We start from the raw sequence: 21,335 nt of genomic DNA on the forward strand, positions 1-21,335 counted from the left end.
ATTCATCCAATTCCAAATCGAATATTTCAATATGAAATACACAAAAACTGAAGCACTTTTCGGAGAAACTCATTACTACTTTTTTAAATGTTTAAAAAAGCTTTATTTTTATTTTTTATAAAAGTTTTTAGCATCACAACTAAGCGAGTTACGCTCAAAATAAAATTGGCTTCTTTTTTTGATAAAAAAAAAATCGTGAAAATATCCCCCTATTTAGCACCCCAAATAAAAGAAATCGTTAGTGCTTTACCATTTACTTTACATAATATGTATTGTTTATAATGATCTGTAAGTTTTACCGATTCAAAGTTCTTATTTTTGAAAAAATTTGGTTTTAGAGTAAAAAAAAGTTTTTTTGTTTTAAAAAAATGCCCCTTTTTCAAAATAACTTCAAAAGTATTAACGTTACTAAAAATCTCAGAGTAAAGAAATATAGGTTCTGCTTTTATAAATGCTATATTTTTATTTTGTTATTCTGTACGACAAAAATTGGTTAAGATATGGCTGTTTAAAACTTGCATACACTCGTGATTAGTGACTCATTCCAGCCCTTTTAACTAAAACAATTAGCAAAAATAAGCACTTTGAAACGGCGAAACTTACCAGTCATAAATTGTAAAGCGGGAATGATTAGTTTCATTTGGGGTGTTAAATAGGGGGAGATTTTCACGTTTATTTATTTCCCAAAAAAAGGGGTTAACTTTGTTTTAAGCGTAACTCACTTAGTTTTGATGCTAGAAACTTTCATAAAAAATAAAAATAAAACTATTGTTAAAAAAGGGGTTAACTTTATTTTGAGCGTAACTCACTTAGGTTTTATGCTAAATATAAAAAATAAAAATAAAGCTTTAAAAAATGTTAATGAGTTTTCCCTGAAAATTGCTTAATTTTTTGGTTATTTCAACAAAATATTCGATTGGGAATTTGACGACTAAGAATGTATTTTTCATGAGCTACAACTTCGCTTTTACGGGGTCGATAGACTTCTTTATTTTTTTATAAGCTACGTTTTTGCTAAGAATATTTTTTTCGATCTAATACTTAATCTTTAAGTTATTTGCGAAAAAACACCTGAAACCGTGTTTTTTTTGGTGAACAATAAACATTTTCACTCGCAAATAGCTCGAAAGATATTGACTTAACCACTTCGGTGGTGACACTGAAAATTACACGGTATCGCCGTATTTCACGTTCATCTACTGGGCTATAACACGTATAGGCTTTTGTTACACAAGTCGCATTTATTCAGTTTTTAAAAGGGCCCCGTTTTCCATTCTGCAGGGGGGGGGGGGAGGCGACGGAGTTTGTTACGCTACTGATGTCCGTACCCTAAGGCAGTAAACCGAAATGTCATCTAATAGCCTGTTCAGATTAGCGGTAAACGGTTATCGGGAACGTGATATATATAAAACAGACTTTTTCCAATGCAATATTTTCCGGTAGAAGTTTATGTACAAATATTTTAGTGGTTTCATTTATATAATTAAAATTAAATCTAAGAAATTTCGGAAATTTTTACGAATTCGTGAAAAAATATAAAAAAACTTACTTCTGACAGATCTTTAAGAAATTTGGCAAAACTGTCACTATACAACTGCCGAATATCATCGACGAATTCAACTTTGTCATTATAACTCTGTATAAGTTCTTGTGGCTGAGATCCCAAAAGGGATTTTATATATTTAACTAAACTATCGTATGGTAATAAACAAGCGGCCAAGTAGTGGTAGAGGCGTTTAGCTATGACCTGCGCACAAGCACTCCCACCGTGGCCATCGAAGACACCAAATAAGAAACCTAAAAAGCAAGAAATAATTAAACAACGGCAACGTCTCAAGCAACGTGTAAATGATACGATAATGTTGCGTAAAATAGAGGCTGCAAAAGAGACTTGGTTGAAAATATTAAGGTCGATTTGCATTTTACGGAACGTCAACGTCCCGTCACGGACCGGGAACGTCCCGTCAAAATATTCTGTAGTGTATTTTAAGCCAGGATGTTCTCATAAGGTTTGTTCCAACACGACCGAGAACCGTCACGAAACAGTAACGCTCCTGCGCAGTAAACAAAATCCGTTCCAATAAAAATGTGATCGTCATCGGATCGTCATTCCCTCTGTTCCAACAAGAATTGTGATCTTTCGGTGATGGTTTCGTGATGATCATTTCAGTAATCGGGCCATAATCGTGCAAATGCATGTGCTGACTGGACTCATGATACTATAAATGTTATTTATAGTATCATGGCTGGACTGACTTGAGCACTAGGATTTAATTAAAAATGAATAAACATTTTCAATTTCGTTGCAAAACGAAAACACAGCCGAACCATATTCTAGTCCAATCAGAGAGTGCAGCAAGCACCTCTACCGGTTTCGAAACTTATTAGTCTCTCATCAGGAGGCACATATGCAGCTCTCTCTGATCTAACCAAAACAAACCCCAGCGTGCAGTCATGGATTGCAACGAACGAAATGGCATAGATGCCCTAGCGGCAACTGCTATCAAACAGACTAAGTTTTCACTCTAATGGCATATAAAACAACATAATGCTCTTCTACATCCCACCAGAATGAAAACAATGGGAACCTTCTCTGGTTACACCTCCGAGGCTTCTACAATTTGCAAGCCATACGGATGCTGAGACTAAGGAAGATGAGGGAATTCTACAAAACAATTCACGTCCCATCTGCTCAGCGCATTCTCGTTGGAACTTTACCGCGCTGAGCAGATGGGACGTGAATTGTAAATTGTAGAATTCCCTCATCTTCCTTAGTCTCAGCATCCGTATGGCTTGCAAATTGTAGAAGCCTCGGAGGTGTAACCAGAGAAGGTTCCCATTGTTTTCATTCTGGTGGGATATAGAAGAGCATTATGTTGTTTTATATGCCATTAGAGTGAAAACTTAGTCTGTAGGATTTAATTCTTTCAATTTTTTGAGCCTTGCAAATTTTGAACTTTTTTGCAAATCGAAAGCGGGAATCGTGATCGACTAAAAGCACACAAGCTGTCACCAACAAAAATGACAAATGATAAATCATATCATAAATCATATCATAGATAAATCAGTTATCAGCAGATAACCGTTCAACATCGGTTTCCAAATTACCGTCATGGGACGATAACTGGGCGATACAATGGACGGCCGGAGTGATGACGTTGAAGTGTCAATTTTTATTGACATATGTCATGTCAGATTATTCCAAATCTTTCCAAACAAACGTTGTTTAGTGTGGCAAATTTGTATTTTTTATTATTTTTTCAGTTTTTACAGAGAATATTTCCGTTTTCTGCAATATGTAAGTATTGTTATAGTTACTACAACAATTTTACAAGGTTGTGTAAATAATAAAGCATGATGTTTTATATAAATAGCAATAAAATGTATGTATGGGTGAAGTAAGGTTAGAATTTATTTGATTTTTAGAAATTTTAGATTTTATATTTTATTTTTTTTTTAGATTTTATACTAATTAAAAAGTCTTGAAATTCGGTAAGACCTTACTTTTCAACGTGTTTACAATCTTTGTTTGGAAAGTGATCATAACACTACTGAATATAGCCGCAGTTGGCCGTGACGTCACACTCCGGCCGTCTATTACGAACATGCGCACAACAAACGGTGCAAGTAGTTTCGTGACGGTTTCTGGACCGTCTAAAAGTTCATGTTGGAACAAACCTATAATACATCGGCACCGTCACGGAACGTCCCGCTCTCAGAACATCAACGTTTCTCAGAAACAATAGTTTGACGTGACGTTCTATGTCGTTGCCAGTCCATCCATCGTCTCTTCAGTTTGAAGTTTGAACTAAACTAGTACATAAAACTGATCCCGAGACAATCTGAAGTATTTTTAAAAACAAATTTCGTCATCATCTAGTTCTTTAAACAACGTATAGTACCCAATCCCCTACGTATTTTCTAATTTTCTACTAAGAAACGTCTTTCGTACCAACAACTTTTTCTTAAGCTTGTTGCTTGCCTGCTCCTCTTCGTTCAATATTATCCAATGATTGCTAATTTTATTTTGTTTAATTTACTCATCGCTTAACTTTTTGTTGTAATTAAACGACGTGACGAACCTTGGTGAACGTTACTGCACCACTACACGACACACGTATACCGACAGGCTTCATTTCTTTATTTTTTTAATTGCTAATTTTAAATATTAACTTTTCTCAAAACGAAAGAATACGTCTCATGTTGAATTCACATGTGTTTTCGTTCCTAAAATACAAAACCAGATTGTATAAAATTAATGGTTTTTTCAGGGAAACACAAATTCCGTAATAGATTACGATGCCAGATTGGCCACGATCTTTATGTCAACTTCCTAAAAACTACAGAAAGTTTCTCAGCTTTTAAAACGTCAAATTTAGTAATTTATCGCCTTTTCTGGCCACATGGTAGAACCGCATACATGATGACATAAAAGCGTTTGTGGTCTCAGCCAGTATAGTCACAGCGTACACGCGGTGCAGTCACACCCTCGCTAAAATAACAAACCCTTACGAGATATAAACGAAGCACGCTTGTTTACCCAAAATAAATAAATATATTACTGTTCGTTTTTTACACTTATTTTAATTTCATTTAATCAATTCCGCACAACGGAACACACGTATAGTGTGGATGAGCGATTTAACGTAACGTTGCCGGTCCGTGACGGGACGTTGATTTTCCGTAAAATGCGAATCGACCTTAATTGTGTGTAACATTCGAAGCAGATTTAAAAGGAATATTGACGTGCAAGTGTCTTCCATTTTATCTGTAGAAACATATTCTAATAAATTTAAGAATAATTCTATATCTTACTAAAATTAAAAACACTGAAATTTACCCAATTGAGGTACATATATTTATGTTCTAGGCAATTAGTTATATCAGTTACTGTCACATATAATCTTTATTAAAACATTACTTTTTATTGTACTGAAATATTTTACATTAGGAAAGACAAGAATCAATATTTTGTAAAAGGTATGAAAAAGAGAACGATAGTGTCGACAGAATCATGAACCGTTTTATTTAGTACTGGTAATGAGACTGGAGTCAATTAGACAAAGGTACATAATAGCAATAAGCAACGTAAAGGCAAATTGTACCGTACTCAAATTTGCAAGGTAGTTATGTGTCTAAACATAACTGTCACCGATGGGCAACTAGGCGCCTTCTTTTATATTGGAGCCTACGCCTACGTAAGGGTTATCCAGATATGAACTCTTATTTCTCGCATACTCGTGGGACCAAAATGTACAAAAAAAAATTGTAAAAAAGGAATTGGGAACTAGACGAAGGATCCACAAACTAATAAAACATCTTTCCAACATAACATTAGGACATAAATCAACAATAGAAGATTATTTCGAGAAACTTGATACATCTCAGTAGAATATATCCGGAGTTCAAAGAAGAAAAGCATTACTAGTTACACAATAATATTATTAGTCAGTGCCCAAGTGTTAATTTGGGTTTAAACTTCGAAGCAACCAGCTCGTCTATCAATAAAAACCAGAGTGGCCACGGAGCATGAGACTGTGGGGCAAGTAAACATATCTGTGTGAGATGACCCGATAATGTCCATGATCAAATTTTCAGATGCTTGGCGATACCCTAAACGTCTTTGCCGTTGAATATTACAATTGAACTTAAAACGACATCTCTTGAGGATATAGTTAGTGCAATTATTAAAAGAAAATTATTTATTTTTAAGAAAATAATTCGTTGATACAATGTTCAAGCGGCTCTAGACACTTTTATATTTAATTTTCTAATAAAATCCATTTTTGCTTAAATGGGCAGCTAAACAATCAAAATTGTAGATTTTGGAGCAAAGAAAACCTTAAATTAAAACACCAAAGCGCTTTAAATTCTCCAAAAGTGTTGGTTTGATTGGCAATATATTTAAAGAGCACAATTGCCCAGTACTTCTCAAAATGAACGCTTGTATTCTATGATTGTTAAATCTCCAGAATATGTTAAAATGCTACTTGATTTTTTTCAACCATAGTTGCAGCATTTTAATAATTGCAACAATAGAACTTGAATGCAGCATGAAGGTGCAACCTGTCATACATCCAAAGAGAGTCTACCTGTGGTTACGAAAGTTTTAATTAACAAACCGATCTGACAAAGAGGAGATATTCCATGGACTCGTCGAAGCCCGGACCTAACTCCGGTTGATTTATTTTTATGCGGCTTATTTAAAACTTAAGACTACGTAAATAAATCAGTAACTATACTAGAATTAAAGGAGAACATTCGTCAACCAATGGGTAACAGAACACGCGCTTTGTGTCTAAAATTTAAGAGCTAGGTTTGAGGAATGCCAAAGGCGAGATGATGACCACGTGGACCCAAGGGCTAACCACACAAAATGGTGTCTTAGAATTAAATAGTGCTCGTAAAAGATTCACTAATGAACCTTATCGATGAAGCTCGATTATTCCTCCATATGAGGTAAACGGACTCATACGGCTAGCATATTTACAAATGCTCCTATACTACGGCACCAGAGTGCTGAAATCGGTTAGCCTTTGAAATACACTATTACGCTACAAACCCTCATTGATTTAGGCACCTATTAAATTATAAGACATCTATTAGTATTGTATATTTCAATTTATTGTATTTAAATAGAAATGTCGAAACTGCAATAAACCTAGCGTACTTAAGAATGTGTTTTTTGACTCTAACCCGAAAAACAAATAAAACAAAAATAAAAAAAAACGCCAATAATTAAAAAGCAAATGAATATTTCTTATTTTTATTTATTTATAAGTACATATTAATTACTCGTATACAGTGCGTCCATAAAGTAACGCATAAATTCATTAATAACTAAATAAACAAAATTATTAGAAACTACCTAAACAGATCGATTTTTGATTTTAATTTATGATTTTTTGGCATATATATCATACTAGTGAGGTCATCCGTCTGGACGTGATGCCGTAATCGATGATTTTTTCAATAAGAATAGGGATCGTGTGATAGCTCATTTCATAGGCAATTCAATTCTCTATTCAGTAATATAAACATTAACATAATTATTTATACAGGGTGTCCAAAAATTTTTTTTTAATTAAATTGATTGACACAAAAAGAAGACTTTGCGTAGTTCATTTAATTCAAAATACATTTTACAGCTGCCAGAAAACAGAAATAAAATGTTTATTTCAAATATAAACATTAATTTTTGCTTAAATTCAATGTTTAAGCTGCCACCCACCTGCTTTTTGACAGTTTGAACATTTAATTTAAGCGAAAAGCAATGTTTATTTGCCAAATAAAATTTTATTTCTGTTTTATGACAGCAGTAAAATGTATTTTGAATTAAATAAATTACGCACATTCGTCTTTTTGTGTGAATTAATTTAATATAAAAAAAATTTGGACCCCTATATAAATAATTATGTTAATGTTTATATTATTGAATAGAGAATTGAATTGCCTTTCAAATGAGCTAGCACACGATCCCTATTATTCTCATTTAAAAAATTATCGTTTTCGTCATCACGTCCAGACGGATGACGTCACTAGTATGATATATATGCCAAATATCATAAATTAAAATCAAAAGTCGACTTGTTTCTGTAGTTTCTAATAATGTTGTTTATTTAGCTAATAATGAATTTATGCGATACTTTATGGACGCACTGTATACGAGTAATTATATCTGTTCCTATAAATAAATAAAAATAAAAAAATATTTATTTCTTTTTTATTCAATGGCGTTTGTTATCATTTTTGTTTTATTTGTTTCTGGGGTTAGGGTTAAAAAACACATTCTTAAATAGGCTAGGTTTATTGCAGTTTAGACATTTCTACTAACTATTTCGACATTTCTATAAAAAAAAAATAAAAGTAAAGCAACAAAATGTACCTATCTATCTATAAAAATAATATAGTAGTAATTATGTTATTAAATAAGAAATTTATCACTATGAATCTGCAATCAATCACAAACAAGTCTGTCTAATTGGCTCTGCCAAAGACATTTTTCAGAAAAGAAACGACATTTCTATTCCTGTTTTTCAAGCAATAAATTAAAATATAAATATACAATAGGTTTGTTCTAGCATCAGTTTCAAACGGTTTGAAACCATCAGCGAATAGCGAACCAGCGCGACTAGAGGGGATAGCACTGGTGACTGTATTATATTCTCTTACTGACCAACTGTTTGCTGACGGTTCTGACTAGTTTGACTGTTTTTGCTAGAACAAACCTAATACTTACAATAATATGAATTGCAATAAAAACTTAGACCGTTGATTGAATATACGTATATTCAATCCGTATATTCAATCAACGCTTAGACACCAAAATTTAATAGATGTCTTATAATTTAATAGGTGCCGAAATCAATGAGGGTTTGTAGCGTAATAGTGTATATCAAAGGCTAACCGATTTCAGCACTCTGGTGCCGTAGTATAGGAGCATTTGTAAATATGCATACGGGTACTTTGGGTTCATTTGTGCCAGACAGGGTGTAAAGAAGAGTTCTTTAAGATAACAAAGGACGGTTTCGAAGCATAAACGGACTGAAAAGTTGTAACGGTTGAAAAACTCAATAAATTAAATCGTATGCTAGCGTACATTCCAAAGTCCAAAAATAGGAATTTGAAATTGACATTACCTCCATACTGCAAAGAAATATAAAGTATTCAGGATAATCAAAAAGCCGCACCCCGCTGTAAATTTTTATCTTCTGTCATGCAATAAAGGTTTAAAATTTTTAGTTTCGTCATCTACCTTTTATTTATTTTTTCCTTGGCATTGTTTTCGTCGTCTTTGTCGAACACCTAACTACATCGCTGATAATAGTGATAAGAATTGAGATAAAAAGATGCTGATCAATGATATTATGTATGTACATGTATTTATATATACAACCATGCTTACCACTCGTCAGCAAGCAAGAAGCTTCTGATCTTGTGTCTTCTATAGGGTTATTCGACGCTAGTTGATTCGAATCATAGGATTTTACTGGGCCTTTAGGAAATTCGTGCGTGTATTCATTTGCTCTGAGTATATCATCTACCTAAAATTATTAAAAATTAATACTAGTTTAGAAATTTAGTACAATTTCTGTAATTATCACTTTGGCAGTTTGAATTATATCAAAGTGTCACGAGGGCAAAGCAAATTGGTAATTTCTAAGAGTTCGAGTGTAATTCGATAAGATTAATTCATGAATAAAACTGTTTTTGAAATAATTTTAACTAATATTTTATTGATATCTTCGCCTGAATATTTGCTAAACCTGTTCCTGGTGTTCTCTTTGACAAGTTGTAAAACATTAATTATTGTCATTAATGTCACTGAATGTTCATTTTTTGGTAGCAACAAAGGGCATCTGACGTAGGTAATACTTCACGACGGGAAATTATCAGTAGTAATTGCACAAGAGCTCTAAAATTATTGAAATTTTCCCGAGTGACACTTTGACAGTTTTAATTTCACGAGCCGAAGGCGAGTGAAATTATGTCAAATTGTTACGAGGGCAAAAATTCTATATTAATTTTAGAGATCGAGTGCAATTTGTTGCGATCATTTCATGAATAAAACTGTTCAAAACCAAAATGTTATTGTAATTTATTTATGTAAGTACCATTAAACACACAGTTTTTATAAATATTTGACGATTGAAAGTCATCACTTTTATAATTTTTAAAACATTAATTGTCATTAATGTCACTGAATGTATTTTTTCGTAGCAACGAAGGGCATCTGACGTAATATACTTAACGACGGGAGATTATCAAAAATTATCGATTTAATTCAGATTTCTGTAGCTTTCTATTGGTCAGAATCTCCTATGAATGAAATAATCAGTAGTAATTGCACAAGAGCTCTAAAATTATTGAAACTTCCCGAGTGACACTTTGACAGTTATTTGACAGAAATTATGTCAAATTGTTACGAGGGCAAAAATTCTATATTAATTTCAGAGATCGAGTGCAATTTGTTGCGATTATTTCATGAATAAAACTGTTCAAAACCAAAATTTTATTGTAATTTATTTATGTAAGTACAAATTAGTAAAATTAAACACACAGTTGTCATAAATATTTTACGGTTGAAAGTCATCACTTTTATAATTTTTAAAACATTAATTGTCATTAATGTAACTGAATGTATTTTTTCGTAGCAACGAAGGACATCTGACGTAATATACTTGACGACAGGAAATTATCAAAAATTATCAGTTTAATTTAGATTTCTGTAGCTTTCTATTGGTCAGAATCTCCTATGAATGAAATAATCGGGTATAATATCACAAGAGAGTGAGAATAAATTGACAATAATGTTTCGAAAATTTGTTGTTTGGCAATAGACACGAGAGCCCTGGAAAATTTGTTAATAGCTTAACGGTGTCTAGTCGGGTCGGACAAATTTTGATGTACGGGAACACTGGAACAGGAGAAGTTTTAATTGTGGGACATGTTACAGGTTTCGAACGTCAGACTACGAAAACGTCCCATGTATTTTGTCGGAGAGAACTTCCAATTGTTTTGTTACCCTTTGATTACACTCTCATGCAAAAAATGAGATTGCTATTTACCACCAATATAATTCCTGTCATTTGACATGTTCTACGTGTCGGACAACTGCCCAACATATTTGTCGGACAAACATTTTTTCATATATTACATAAAGTTTGCTATTGAATAAACTTAAGAACAACCTGCTAGTTTTCACAATCATAAACTTGTCAGTATGAAAAGTTCCACAATTAAAATCACGTTCCACAATTAAAACTTCCCCAGTTCCAGTGTTCCCATACATCAAAGTTTGTCCGACTAGACACCGTTAAGCTATTAACAAATTTTCAGCTTGCTATTAATCAACTTTTTTTTGTTACGCGGGATCCCGGCCTACAATGAATAGAGGAGAATAGAAATATAAATCAGAAGGAACGTACTTTCAAAAATATTTCTGAATCGCAAAAATATATAAAAAAATATTATTTAAAATTATTATTAAAAATTCTCGGTATTAAGTAATGAAGTAAATAATTTATAAATTATTTGTAGACGTTGCTAATGTATGTGTAAATATACTTAGCCTACTGATTTATATTTTTTACACAAATCCATGTTTTCTGTAAACTCTAAGCAAACTCTAACTCTAAGCAAATACATAGTAATATATCTGACGGGTATTATCTCCACCCTATTCTTTCGGTATTAATATGTTTTACATATAAATCAAAAATAGCCATAACACTTTCTCGTTTATTACTTCGAGCTGTACCTGGGTAAAAAATATCTTTACTTAACAGATATGATGAACAAAACCGCAGTTTTTGTTATTTTGGTAAGCATTTGACAATTTATTAATTATTTTCTCTCCAGAATTCTTTAATCTGCTAATTTTGTATTTGCTAATTTGTATAAAGAAACAAGGGGTATTATATCTGTTTTGGGTAGGGTAAATCGTACATGACCCTTTTTTGCTTTAATTGCCTTGAAATATTATTTGCAATGATAATTTAACTACGCGAACACTTCAAAAGGTGGGCTAAATTTTTTATTAAACAATTTGTCAAAAAAATTAGAAACATTCATTTTTTCCCTTTTTGCTGCTATATCTTGGCAGCTATGAGTGTTAGAAACATTTTGTGAAGACAAAAAGGTTTTGCAATTAAATTTCCTACAAGATAGAATTGATTGCAAATTAAAAAAATCAATGTTTTTCAATAATCTTTTTCAGGTATTTAAAAGCCACACAGAAAATTTACAACCTTTGAAATTTACCCAGAAAATATTTTTAATATAAAATTTCACACAAAATTTACCAAGTAAATTCTTTTTAGTTTATACAAAATATTTTTCAATCTAAACTTTTGAAAAATGTTATTAATTTTCAAAATTATGCAGACCCAACAAAAAATAAAAATTAAATATACTTGAAATTTTTGGTTACATACGGTTACATATACAGGGTGATTGATTAGTGGGGTAAAGCTCAATAGATGCGCTATAGTAATAGATATCAATAAAAGTTAATAACAAAAATTGTAGCCAACTTTGAGCGTCACATTTTAAAATTAATTAGAATGTAACAGGGTGTTCGATAACATCGTGACAGATCAAACTTATGCTTTTTTAAATGGAACACCCTATATTGTATCTTATCTTCGAAATCTTCTCAACTTCCTCATTACAAAAATATAAAGGTCTGTTATGTTCTACAGGGTATATACAAAGTTATGACCAATTTTCTATGAAAATCGTAACAAGTTCAGCTCCCTGCATAAATAAAAATAAGCACAACGGCAATGGTTTATTGATGCTATATTTTTTTATTTATTTTCAAAATTTTTAAAAATGATTGAAATTGCAAATATTCTTTATATCGAATACAGGGTGAGTCCAATCGCAAGTACATTATTTTCTCAGTAATTTTAAATGGAACACCCAGTATTTTATTCACTATTGAAAAGTACAATTATCGTACTTTAATTTTTAGATAACATTCCCTATGTCTAAATTTATTAGTTTTCGAGATATTTTAATTTTTCACCAGTAGCGTGGCCACCCAGATCACCAAAATTTAATAAACTGGACTGATTTTCTGGGGATACGTTAAGAATGAAGGTTATAAAATGCCTCCAACAACAAGGGATAAGATGAAAAATAGAATACAAAGTGTATTTTGAAGTGTTAATTTACAAATGCTTCGTAGTGAAAGTAACTCATCCACTCAACTCATTTTGAACACCTTATGTAATTAAATATATAAAATATTTTACTAAAATTATCTTTTAATTTTTTCAAAAGTCTTTTCATGTTTTTTTTTTGTAAAATTTTTTACTGATAAATTATTTTTTGTTCTTTATTTGTTACATTGTTACATTTACATACACAAGTAGTTTTTAATTGTTTTCACAAAATGTTGTATTTTGTGTTTGTGTTTTTTTTTGTAAAATTTATAACTAATAAATTATTTTTCTTTCTTTATCTGTTACATTTATATATAAAAGTAGATTTTAATTGTTTCAAAAATGTTGTACGTTGTGGTTGTGTTTTTTTTTGTAAAATTTATTACTAATAAATTATTTCTCTTTCTTTATTTGCTACATTATTACATTGATTACCGGATTCATAATCAGTAATCTTAAATTATCAGTTTTAAAAAATTCAGTCATGGCTTACTTAAAATTTGGAAAGATTTAAACACCTAATTAATAATTTGCTCTGAAAAATGAAAATATCTCGAAAACTAATAAATTTAGACATAGGGAATATTATAAAAAAATTAAAGTACAGTAACGGTACTTTTCGATAGTGACGTAAAATACAGGGAGATCCATTTAAAATTACTGAGAAAATAATGTACTTGCGTTTTGACTCTCCCTGTATTCGATGTAAAGAAAATTAGCAATATCAGCCATTCTTAAAAATTTTCACAATCAACAAAAAAACATGACACCCATAAACCATTGCTGTTGTGCTTATTTTTATTTATACAGGGAGCTGAACTTACTACGATTTTCATAGAAAATTGGTTATAACTTTGTAAATACCCTGTACAACGTAACAATCCTTTATATTCTTGTAATGGGGAAGTTAAGATTTCGAATATCAAATAAAATACAGTATGTTCCATTTAAAAAAAAACATAAGTTTGGTCTGCCACTAGGTTATCAAACACCCTGTAACATTCTAATTAATTTTAAAATGTGACGCTCAAAGTTGGCTACAATTTTTGTTATTAACTTTTTTGCTATCTATTACTATAGAGGATCTATTGAGCTTCACCCCACTAATCAATCACCCTGTATACAAGTGGAAACTTTCAAATAAAATCGAATCATTGAAATCCGTTCAATAGGAGAGCCTAAGTAATTTTTTAAACAACTATACAATTTTTAAACTAACAAAAAAATTGGACTTTTATTTAAAATTAAGATTTAAAAAATTAAAGATGCATAATTTTCAAAACTAATAACTTTTTTTCAAAAACTTAAATTGCAACATCAGTTTGCAAATCTACTTGATCTGTTATGCCGAAATTTTGTGTAATGTTTTTTTTTTGTATTAAAAAGGTTTTCGGGATATACATTTTGAGGGTTCTATGTGGCTTTTAAACACCTAAAAAGGATTATTAAAAATAATTAATTTATATAGCAACGAAAAGGGGAAAAATTGAATCTTTCTAATTTTTTTCACAAATCAATCAAATTTAGCTCATCTTTTGACGTATCCGCATAGTGGAATTATCCTTTCATTATATTTATTAAAGCAAAAAGAAAAAGGGATTTTCCATTTTACTTTTGTAGTGAAAAATTAAGCAGAATTACATACAGTAATTGTACATATTATTACATATACCACCTTTTGTTTGTCATCTTGCCAATAATATTAATTATTGTTGCGGTTTCTTTAACAAATACATACTGTAATTTTTCTTTGGATTATAATATACGGTAGCTATTCTCTGAAAAAATATTTCTTTAATGATTTTTCTCTACTGGAATATTAATGAGAAGTCTATAATAAACCTGACCATCTCATAAATTAATTTGTTTCAAAACTATTTATTTAATAGTTCACCAAAACTGTTACACAATCTTAAGTTACGTCTATTTTATAGGCGAGCGATTTACTCCCGTCAACACCGCATATACCGACTAATTTTTTTTACATTTTTATATATTTTTTACCAAACAGTCTTTATTCGATCTTACAACAGTACAATATAGATACCGTTACACGTCATTCGCGTCATAGTAGGTGACGTCACATGATACCAACACGAAATATTTAAGTCGCAGGTGCGTTTCTTTTTAGAATCGTTTAGCTGAGTACACTGGAATTACAGCCACTAGACATATTTTATTATATACGCGTAGAAATAACATTGGAATATTTCTATTATTGTAAATTTAAAGAAACTTGCCCTAACTTGTTTCATTTAATTTGTATAAATGGAATACAAAGCGTTTTTATAAAGCACACTTGTTGAACAAATTAAAAAAAAAATAGAGAAATATATACAAAACATTAAAATTTTCATAATTGGTTGCCTGTTGTCTCTGACGCACAGCGCATTTTTATGTTTCTAATAAACTTTAAGGCAAGCCGCACAACAAAGAAACATGAAACGAAAAACATGAAACATGAAACGTAAAACATGTTTCATGAAAAGAAAACACTGCTAAACAAATCTCAAAGTTCGCCTACCAATGAAACGAGTGTGATTCAGGCTCATGACACATTTTTATTTTTGGAGAGTAACATAAATGGCCGGACGTACAGTAGGAAAAATGAAAGAATACCCATGAATGAACATATAAAACACGCTGTATTTTCCTGTCACCATGTCATACAAAAAATTGGCCAGCGCAAGTACATGTAATAATTATTATTTCATGTACCTGCGCTGGGCAATATTGTTTGTGACACGGTGACAGGAAAATACAGCGTGTTTTATATGTTCGTTCATGGGTATTCTTTCATTTTTCCGACTGTATATTTGTTTAGCAGTGGTTTATTTCCATGAAACGTAATTTACGTTTCACGTTTCTTTGATGTGCGGCCTGCCTAAGGCAGGCCGCACATCAAAGAAACATGAAACGTAAAACATGAAACATAAAACGTGAAACACGTTTCATGAAAATAAAACAATGCTAAACAAATAGAAGTCCGCATACCAATGAAACGAGTGTGATTCATGCGTGTGAAACATTTTTATCTTCCGAAGGTGCACACCAAAGAAACATGAAACGTGAAACACGTTTCATGGAAATAAAACACTGCTAAACAAATAGCCGTCCGCATATCTATGAAACGAGTGTGATTCATGCTCATGAAACATATTTATCTTCTGGAAACGTGTTTCATGAAATAGGACGTGTTCTATTTTTCGATATCAGTTTCATTGTTTTGAATAATTAATTACGTGCGTAAAATGAATGCCGACCAAGAATTTAATATTGTATTGGTGTCTGTGGTGGAGCAGAACGAAGAATTGTACAATTATAATCTGGAGTGGTACTCGAATAGACAATAACAAGAAAATATCTTTTTTTAACCAGGACCCACAATAAAACAATGTAAATGTTTGAATACTCATTCTACGAAATGATTGAAATTTAGCAAGATGATTATTTAATTCGTTTGCAACCAAATATTCAGCAACGACCTCGTCATCATCACTTTCCATTATTTACTATACAAATTTTATTTTTGTTTCTTTGATTAGTATATTAATGTAGTAAACAGAGGTTAAACTTCGCAAACTCGACACAAGTCCGGTTTTATTTTATTTTTCTGGTATATCAAGGGGTGCTTATTATGAGACTAACTTTTTTTAAAAGATTTGCCCCGGAACACCCATTTTCATTCCTTTAAAGGGGATAGGGAAAAATCCTACTCCATCAGTAGGGTTTTTTATAAATACATATCCCTGAAAATAAGTTTCTCGAGCATGTTTTTACGATTTTCTCATTACCTATATATTTTTTTGAAACAACGCTTATACAGAATTAAAGACCACTATTTGCTCTACAAATAAGGTCCTATGCATTTTTTTCGTATAAGCAACCGATATGGCACAGTGGCGCCACAAACCTCAGAAATACTTTGGCGGGCTCCAGTTTTTGTTTTTTTTTTCGTCACCTATTCATTTTATTAATAAAATACTTATGACAAATAAAAGAACACACTGTCTGCTACATATTATGACCTATACATATTTTACTTTCTTTACACCTTAAAGCCACAGTGATGGCCCAGAGTCAATTTTTGCATATTTTCTTTATTCATTTTCCTTTTTTTGGGGTGGTTCGGGGAAAATATGGGTAAATTATACAAATTTGTAAATAATACTTGTACATGGGTAATCACTGAAAGTTTTTTTACGCTAGCATAATCGGTTCGGGTGGTATATATAAAAAGGGGCTTTTTAAAATTTAACACCCTGTAATTAAAAAATAGACAATTGCCCTTAAATGAAACCTATACCAAAAAATCAGACATTTATTTGTGATTAATTGCCGCTGGGTTGCTTCTTGATTCCCATTACGGTTAGGGAAAAATAATTTTTTTAAAAGATCTTTTTTAAAAATTTGTCAACTTTGGGGCGCCACCTCCGCTGCTGTCACAGAATAAATTGTAGGAAATATAGTCCTCTTCATATTTCCATTAGGGTATTTTTTGCAATAACGTACAGGAAGGGCTACGTTTCGCAAAAACCACAAACTACCCCCTTTAAAGGGATGAAAATGGGTGTTCCCTTGCGAAATCTTTTAAGAAAAAGTTAGTCTCATTAAAAGCACCCCTTGATATACTAGAAAAAAATAAAACCGGACTTATTTGCGAAGTTCAACCTCTGGTTCCTACACTATATAACATAAAACGGTTTCGTTCGTCACAATTTATTTGTTTCATGTTTCACGTTTCTTTAATATTAAAAAGCAATTAAAGAGCGCCGCCGACAGCAATGACCACGTCACTATCTATTGCCGACTATACAAATTTTATTTTTGTTTCAACGATTAGCATATCACATGAAATGGTTACTTTTTTTAAAATTTATTTGTTTCATGTTTCACGTTTCATGTTTCTTTGATGTGCGGCCTACCTAACAAAAGTCTCAATTTATGTTTCAGGTACTCCTTAGCGTCTCATGCGTCAAATCTGATGATAACATCAACCGTTTCAGAGACCTAACACGCCAACCAAGAATTTTGAACGACCTTTTGTTAAATGTACAAAATTTAGTCAGTAATGTTCTTAATGTAGGTTGCACAATAACAGAATTTTTCATTAACATTATAACAAGTGTTCAGCGTTTCATTGTTGATAAAATAATTGTAGCACTACTAAATTCAATCCGCGGTGTTCTGTTTGAGGCATTAGCGCCTCTGATGGATCTTATTATAAATATTGTAAATGCCATTGATGCAGCTATAGGTGCTATATTTCAAGGAATATCTAATCTAAGCTGTGGTACAACTAATGGCATTGCTTCTTTAATTAATAGTGTACTTAGATTTATTATAAATATATAAATATTTCAGAAGAATAGATTTTTAACAATGCTAACAATGTACAAAAAATAATAAATTTTTGAATATTATGACAATTGATTTGTTTTCTTCTTAATTTACATAAGACATTTTACCATTTTCCCTAAAATTAAATTAAGATATTTTGTGCATGTAGGTACCCAGAAATGTCCAGCTTGCTACATTTATCATAGGGGAGGTAAATATGCTAAATTTGCAGTTACTCGAGCGTTATGGGGACCTATTAGGTTGTGCAGATTAGGTCCTAAAACCAAGAAAAGTTAAGTTTTCCATTTTAGAGGGGACTTTCCATTTTTTAATTTACTTTTCCATTTGCAACAATAGTTTTTTTTTCGATTATAGGGCTATCTATCAATAATTAGAAAAAATGTCTCGAATAAAAGTTACTTATTTTTACGTTACGAATCCAAATCTGCAATAAAAATTGGGGGCTCCTATTTAAGATTTTAAAGTAACCCCCCACCCCACATCCGTGGGTGGTCGTGTTTGATGTCATTCGACAGATTTTCTTAAAAATATTGAACAGGTGTTTTTCAGTTTTTTGATCTGATGATCATTTCGCGAAATATCGTGAGGTTCCTATTCAAAAATTTTGAAGTTAAGTTTTAAACCTTATTCATCGGGGGATTGTGATTGAGGGGTACAGGCAAAGAAGGTGCAATGTCAAAATAATAAGTTTCGAGAAAAATGGTTTTAAAGGTTAAGACTCTCTGATGTTTTTTAATTATTTATGCACTGACGAAAACTCGTTTATTTACTAGATTTCCTGGAATTATAGTGATAGCATCAACCTACATGTACACAACATGACTTAGCACTTTTTCTCCTCGGGACCGGGTGAGCTTGCCACCTTCTTAGCCTGACTAGAGAAATTTAAATATGTATGTTGCTATTCATGACTGAACACGTTCATAGCGGTGATTTATTTATAGAATGGTAGTCGAGATCGCTGGCTAACAGAGGGGACCAGAAACTAGTTTTCTGCAAAAATTGACATAGCACCTTCTTTGCCTGTACCCTTCGTTTGGTATCATTCGATAGACTTTTGAAAAATATTGAACACGTATTTTTCAGTTTTTTGATCTGACGTTAAATATTTGCTTTTTTTTAACTTCGTTCAAATCTTCAGATTTTTGTAATATATACACTTATACTGTTCTGTATGTACCTAACTTAAGGGGGGGGGGGGTATGGTTTGAAATCAACATATCAAGTACATTTTTGTGAATTTTTTTCAAAGCTATGGTGGAATTATTTTATTTTTAAATTAAATAAACATATTAAGTACAATTCAAAGAATATTTGAGAAAAAACTCAATGCAAAATATTCAAAAATAAGCCATTGGTGACAAATTTTGACAGGCAGCTCAAAAAATGGATTTTGCGGTGGACATCAGAACTCATCACTGGATCATACGAAACAAAAAATTCAAAAAGATTTAATTAGCTTATGAGTTTCACGAGGTAACAACGTCGAGTTTTTTTTATTTTCAATGATTTTTGAATTTTTGGTATCACTCAAAAGTCAAAAATACGAAATTTTTGATAAAAATTTTGTGAAAATCAACAGATTTAATATTGTTGAACAAAAAATAAGCACAAAACGAAAAATATCTCGACGTTGTTACCTCACGAAATGTCTAAAGAAAATCTATGCAAAATTTCGGGTAGATCGGTCAAGTAGTTTTTCAGTTACAATGTCCACCGCATTTGAAAAAGCAGTTTTGAGAAAAATGCGTTTAAAGTTTTGACAACTGCATCTTCATCTTCTTATTTGTCTGCCAAATCGTAAAGTGATGAACATTGGAATATGTTTTTTAAATTGCGGAGTAAGCTACAAAAGAGAATGCGAACAGTTGTTTAACGTTTCTCACTACGCTCAAGCGTGCTGGCGCGAAGCCGCGGCAAAGCGGCTCGAAGGTAGGGATATTCAACACTCTGTATCTCGGGTAATTTTACTCCGATCAACCTGAAATTTTCAGAGATTATTCTTGAAAGTATGCACTTTTATTTGAAATAATAAAAAAATTTAAATATTTCAAACCATACCCCCTCCTTAACTTATCTTAATCTGACGATTTCAAGATTTTCTAAAGATAGATTCTTTTTCGGACCCTCCTTAACTAACTCCCCTGTATTAAGTCAATTTATGGTAAGGGTACATTTACAGGGGATTTTCTGACGCGCTCGAGTAACTGAAAAAAATTCCCGCTTGGGCTCCCCTACTATTAGTGATGTAAAATGAAATGGTTGGAGAAAAAATTCCAGGAAGAGGAAGAAAACATTCCATAAAAACCTAAGATAGTTGTATGCGCATACAGCAGGACCTTTTCTCTGAGCAGCACTCAATAATTTGATGATATCCAATATGAAAACTAACGTCAGATAAAAGGATAATCATATCATTCAAAGAAAAATATTACGTATTATTGTGTATCAATTTATCAATCAAAGATAGAATAAAAACTTTATTAATTTTAATATAACGCGGACACATAAATTTGATACACCCTGTATATTGATTTGTAACTATTTATTATAAGTAGTTTTTAAAAAGTGGGTTATCGTTAATAAGTTTTTTCCCTGAAAAATAAAACACATTAGGAAAGAAAGTGATATGAATAGACAATAATTGTTCAGGATATTTGGAGATTATAACGGTGTTTTGTTATGCACGAGGCCAAAAGCCACAAGTAATGATATCCTTAGAAAATAATGTAAAAGAAAGTTTGGAATTTTAATCTCTTTTTGTTTAACCCCGAGTAAATTTTGTAGAAAATCCCGAAAGTAATTATTATGATGGTAGGAATATTTTTGAAAGTACGAGTGGGTTTTTTTGATAGAAAAAAAGAATAGGGAAGAAGAAATGTCTCTGATTGGTTTGGCAATTTGGAATGGGAAGGAGAGAAGGTTGAATTTTCAGATAGTTTTGGAAAGAGGGAATTATGATGTGATCGGCATCGCTGAAGAGCAGTCAACGTTTTCGTGTATAGTTAAAAAGCAATTACCAGTGGTTGTTTAATAGTGGAGAGTGGAGCTGAAAAGTGGAACGAGAGACAGATCAAATTGTGAGAAGGAGAGGAGAGAATTTTGGAGTTGTTTGAATCGAGTACTGGTTAAAAGAGGCCTGGCTCGTTGTTTCTTTGGAGAATTAGTGCTGGTATGCTGCTGGATTGAAGCTTGAGAACGGAGAGGGCTTTGATGAGTAGCCTAACATAGTCAACAAGGGAGAGCTGTTTGGGCAAGAGGAGACATCATTGTGAGTGAAGCAAAAGGTCAGTCAATTTATGT

General features: G+C 31.9%; 2 protein-coding genes across 2 annotated transcripts in view; one reads left to right on the top strand and one right to left on the bottom strand.

Annotated features, from left to right (window-relative positions):
- The window catches only part of LOC114330519 (pyruvate dehydrogenase [acetyl-transferring]-phosphatase 1, mitochondrial), a 104,344-nt gene that overhangs the window by 24,554 nt on the left and 58,455 nt on the right, over positions 1 to 21,335 (bottom strand). The window contains exons 2-3 of the mRNA XM_028279866.1: positions 8,906 to 9,044; positions 1,550 to 1,797 (exon numbers count right to left, since the gene is read on the bottom strand). Of these exons, the coding sequence (XP_028135667.1) occupies positions 1,550 to 1,797; positions 8,906 to 9,044 (387 nt within the window). The remainder of the gene's footprint in view (positions 1 to 1,549; positions 1,798 to 8,905; positions 9,045 to 21,335) is intronic.
- Positions 11,142 to 18,100, top strand: LOC114330522 (uncharacterized). Its single transcript, XM_028279869.2, has 2 exons — positions 11,142 to 11,323; positions 17,625 to 18,100. Exons 1-2 carry the CDS (start codon positions 11,291 to 11,293, stop codon positions 18,024 to 18,026), a joined length of 435 nt encoding a protein of 144 aa, XP_028135670.1. The 5' UTR covers positions 11,142 to 11,290; the 3' UTR covers positions 18,027 to 18,100.

The sequence above is a fragment of the Diabrotica virgifera genome, chromosome 3, assembly GCF_917563875.1.
Source record: "Diabrotica virgifera virgifera chromosome 3, PGI_DIABVI_V3a".
In the NCBI taxonomy this organism is placed as follows: Eukaryota; Metazoa; Arthropoda; class Insecta; order Coleoptera; family Chrysomelidae; genus Diabrotica; species Diabrotica virgifera.

What these genes read in the sequence shown, in the direction of transcription:
- LOC114330522 (XM_028279869.2), top strand. Translation starts at nt 11,291, where the DNA reads ATGATGAACAAAACCGCAGTTTTTGTTATTTTG. An exon ending in CCGCAGTTTTTGTTATTTTG is followed by an intron (nt 11,324 to 17,624) that starts GTAAGCATTTGA and finishes TTTATGTTTCAG; the next exon opens with GTACTCCTTAGCGTCTCATG.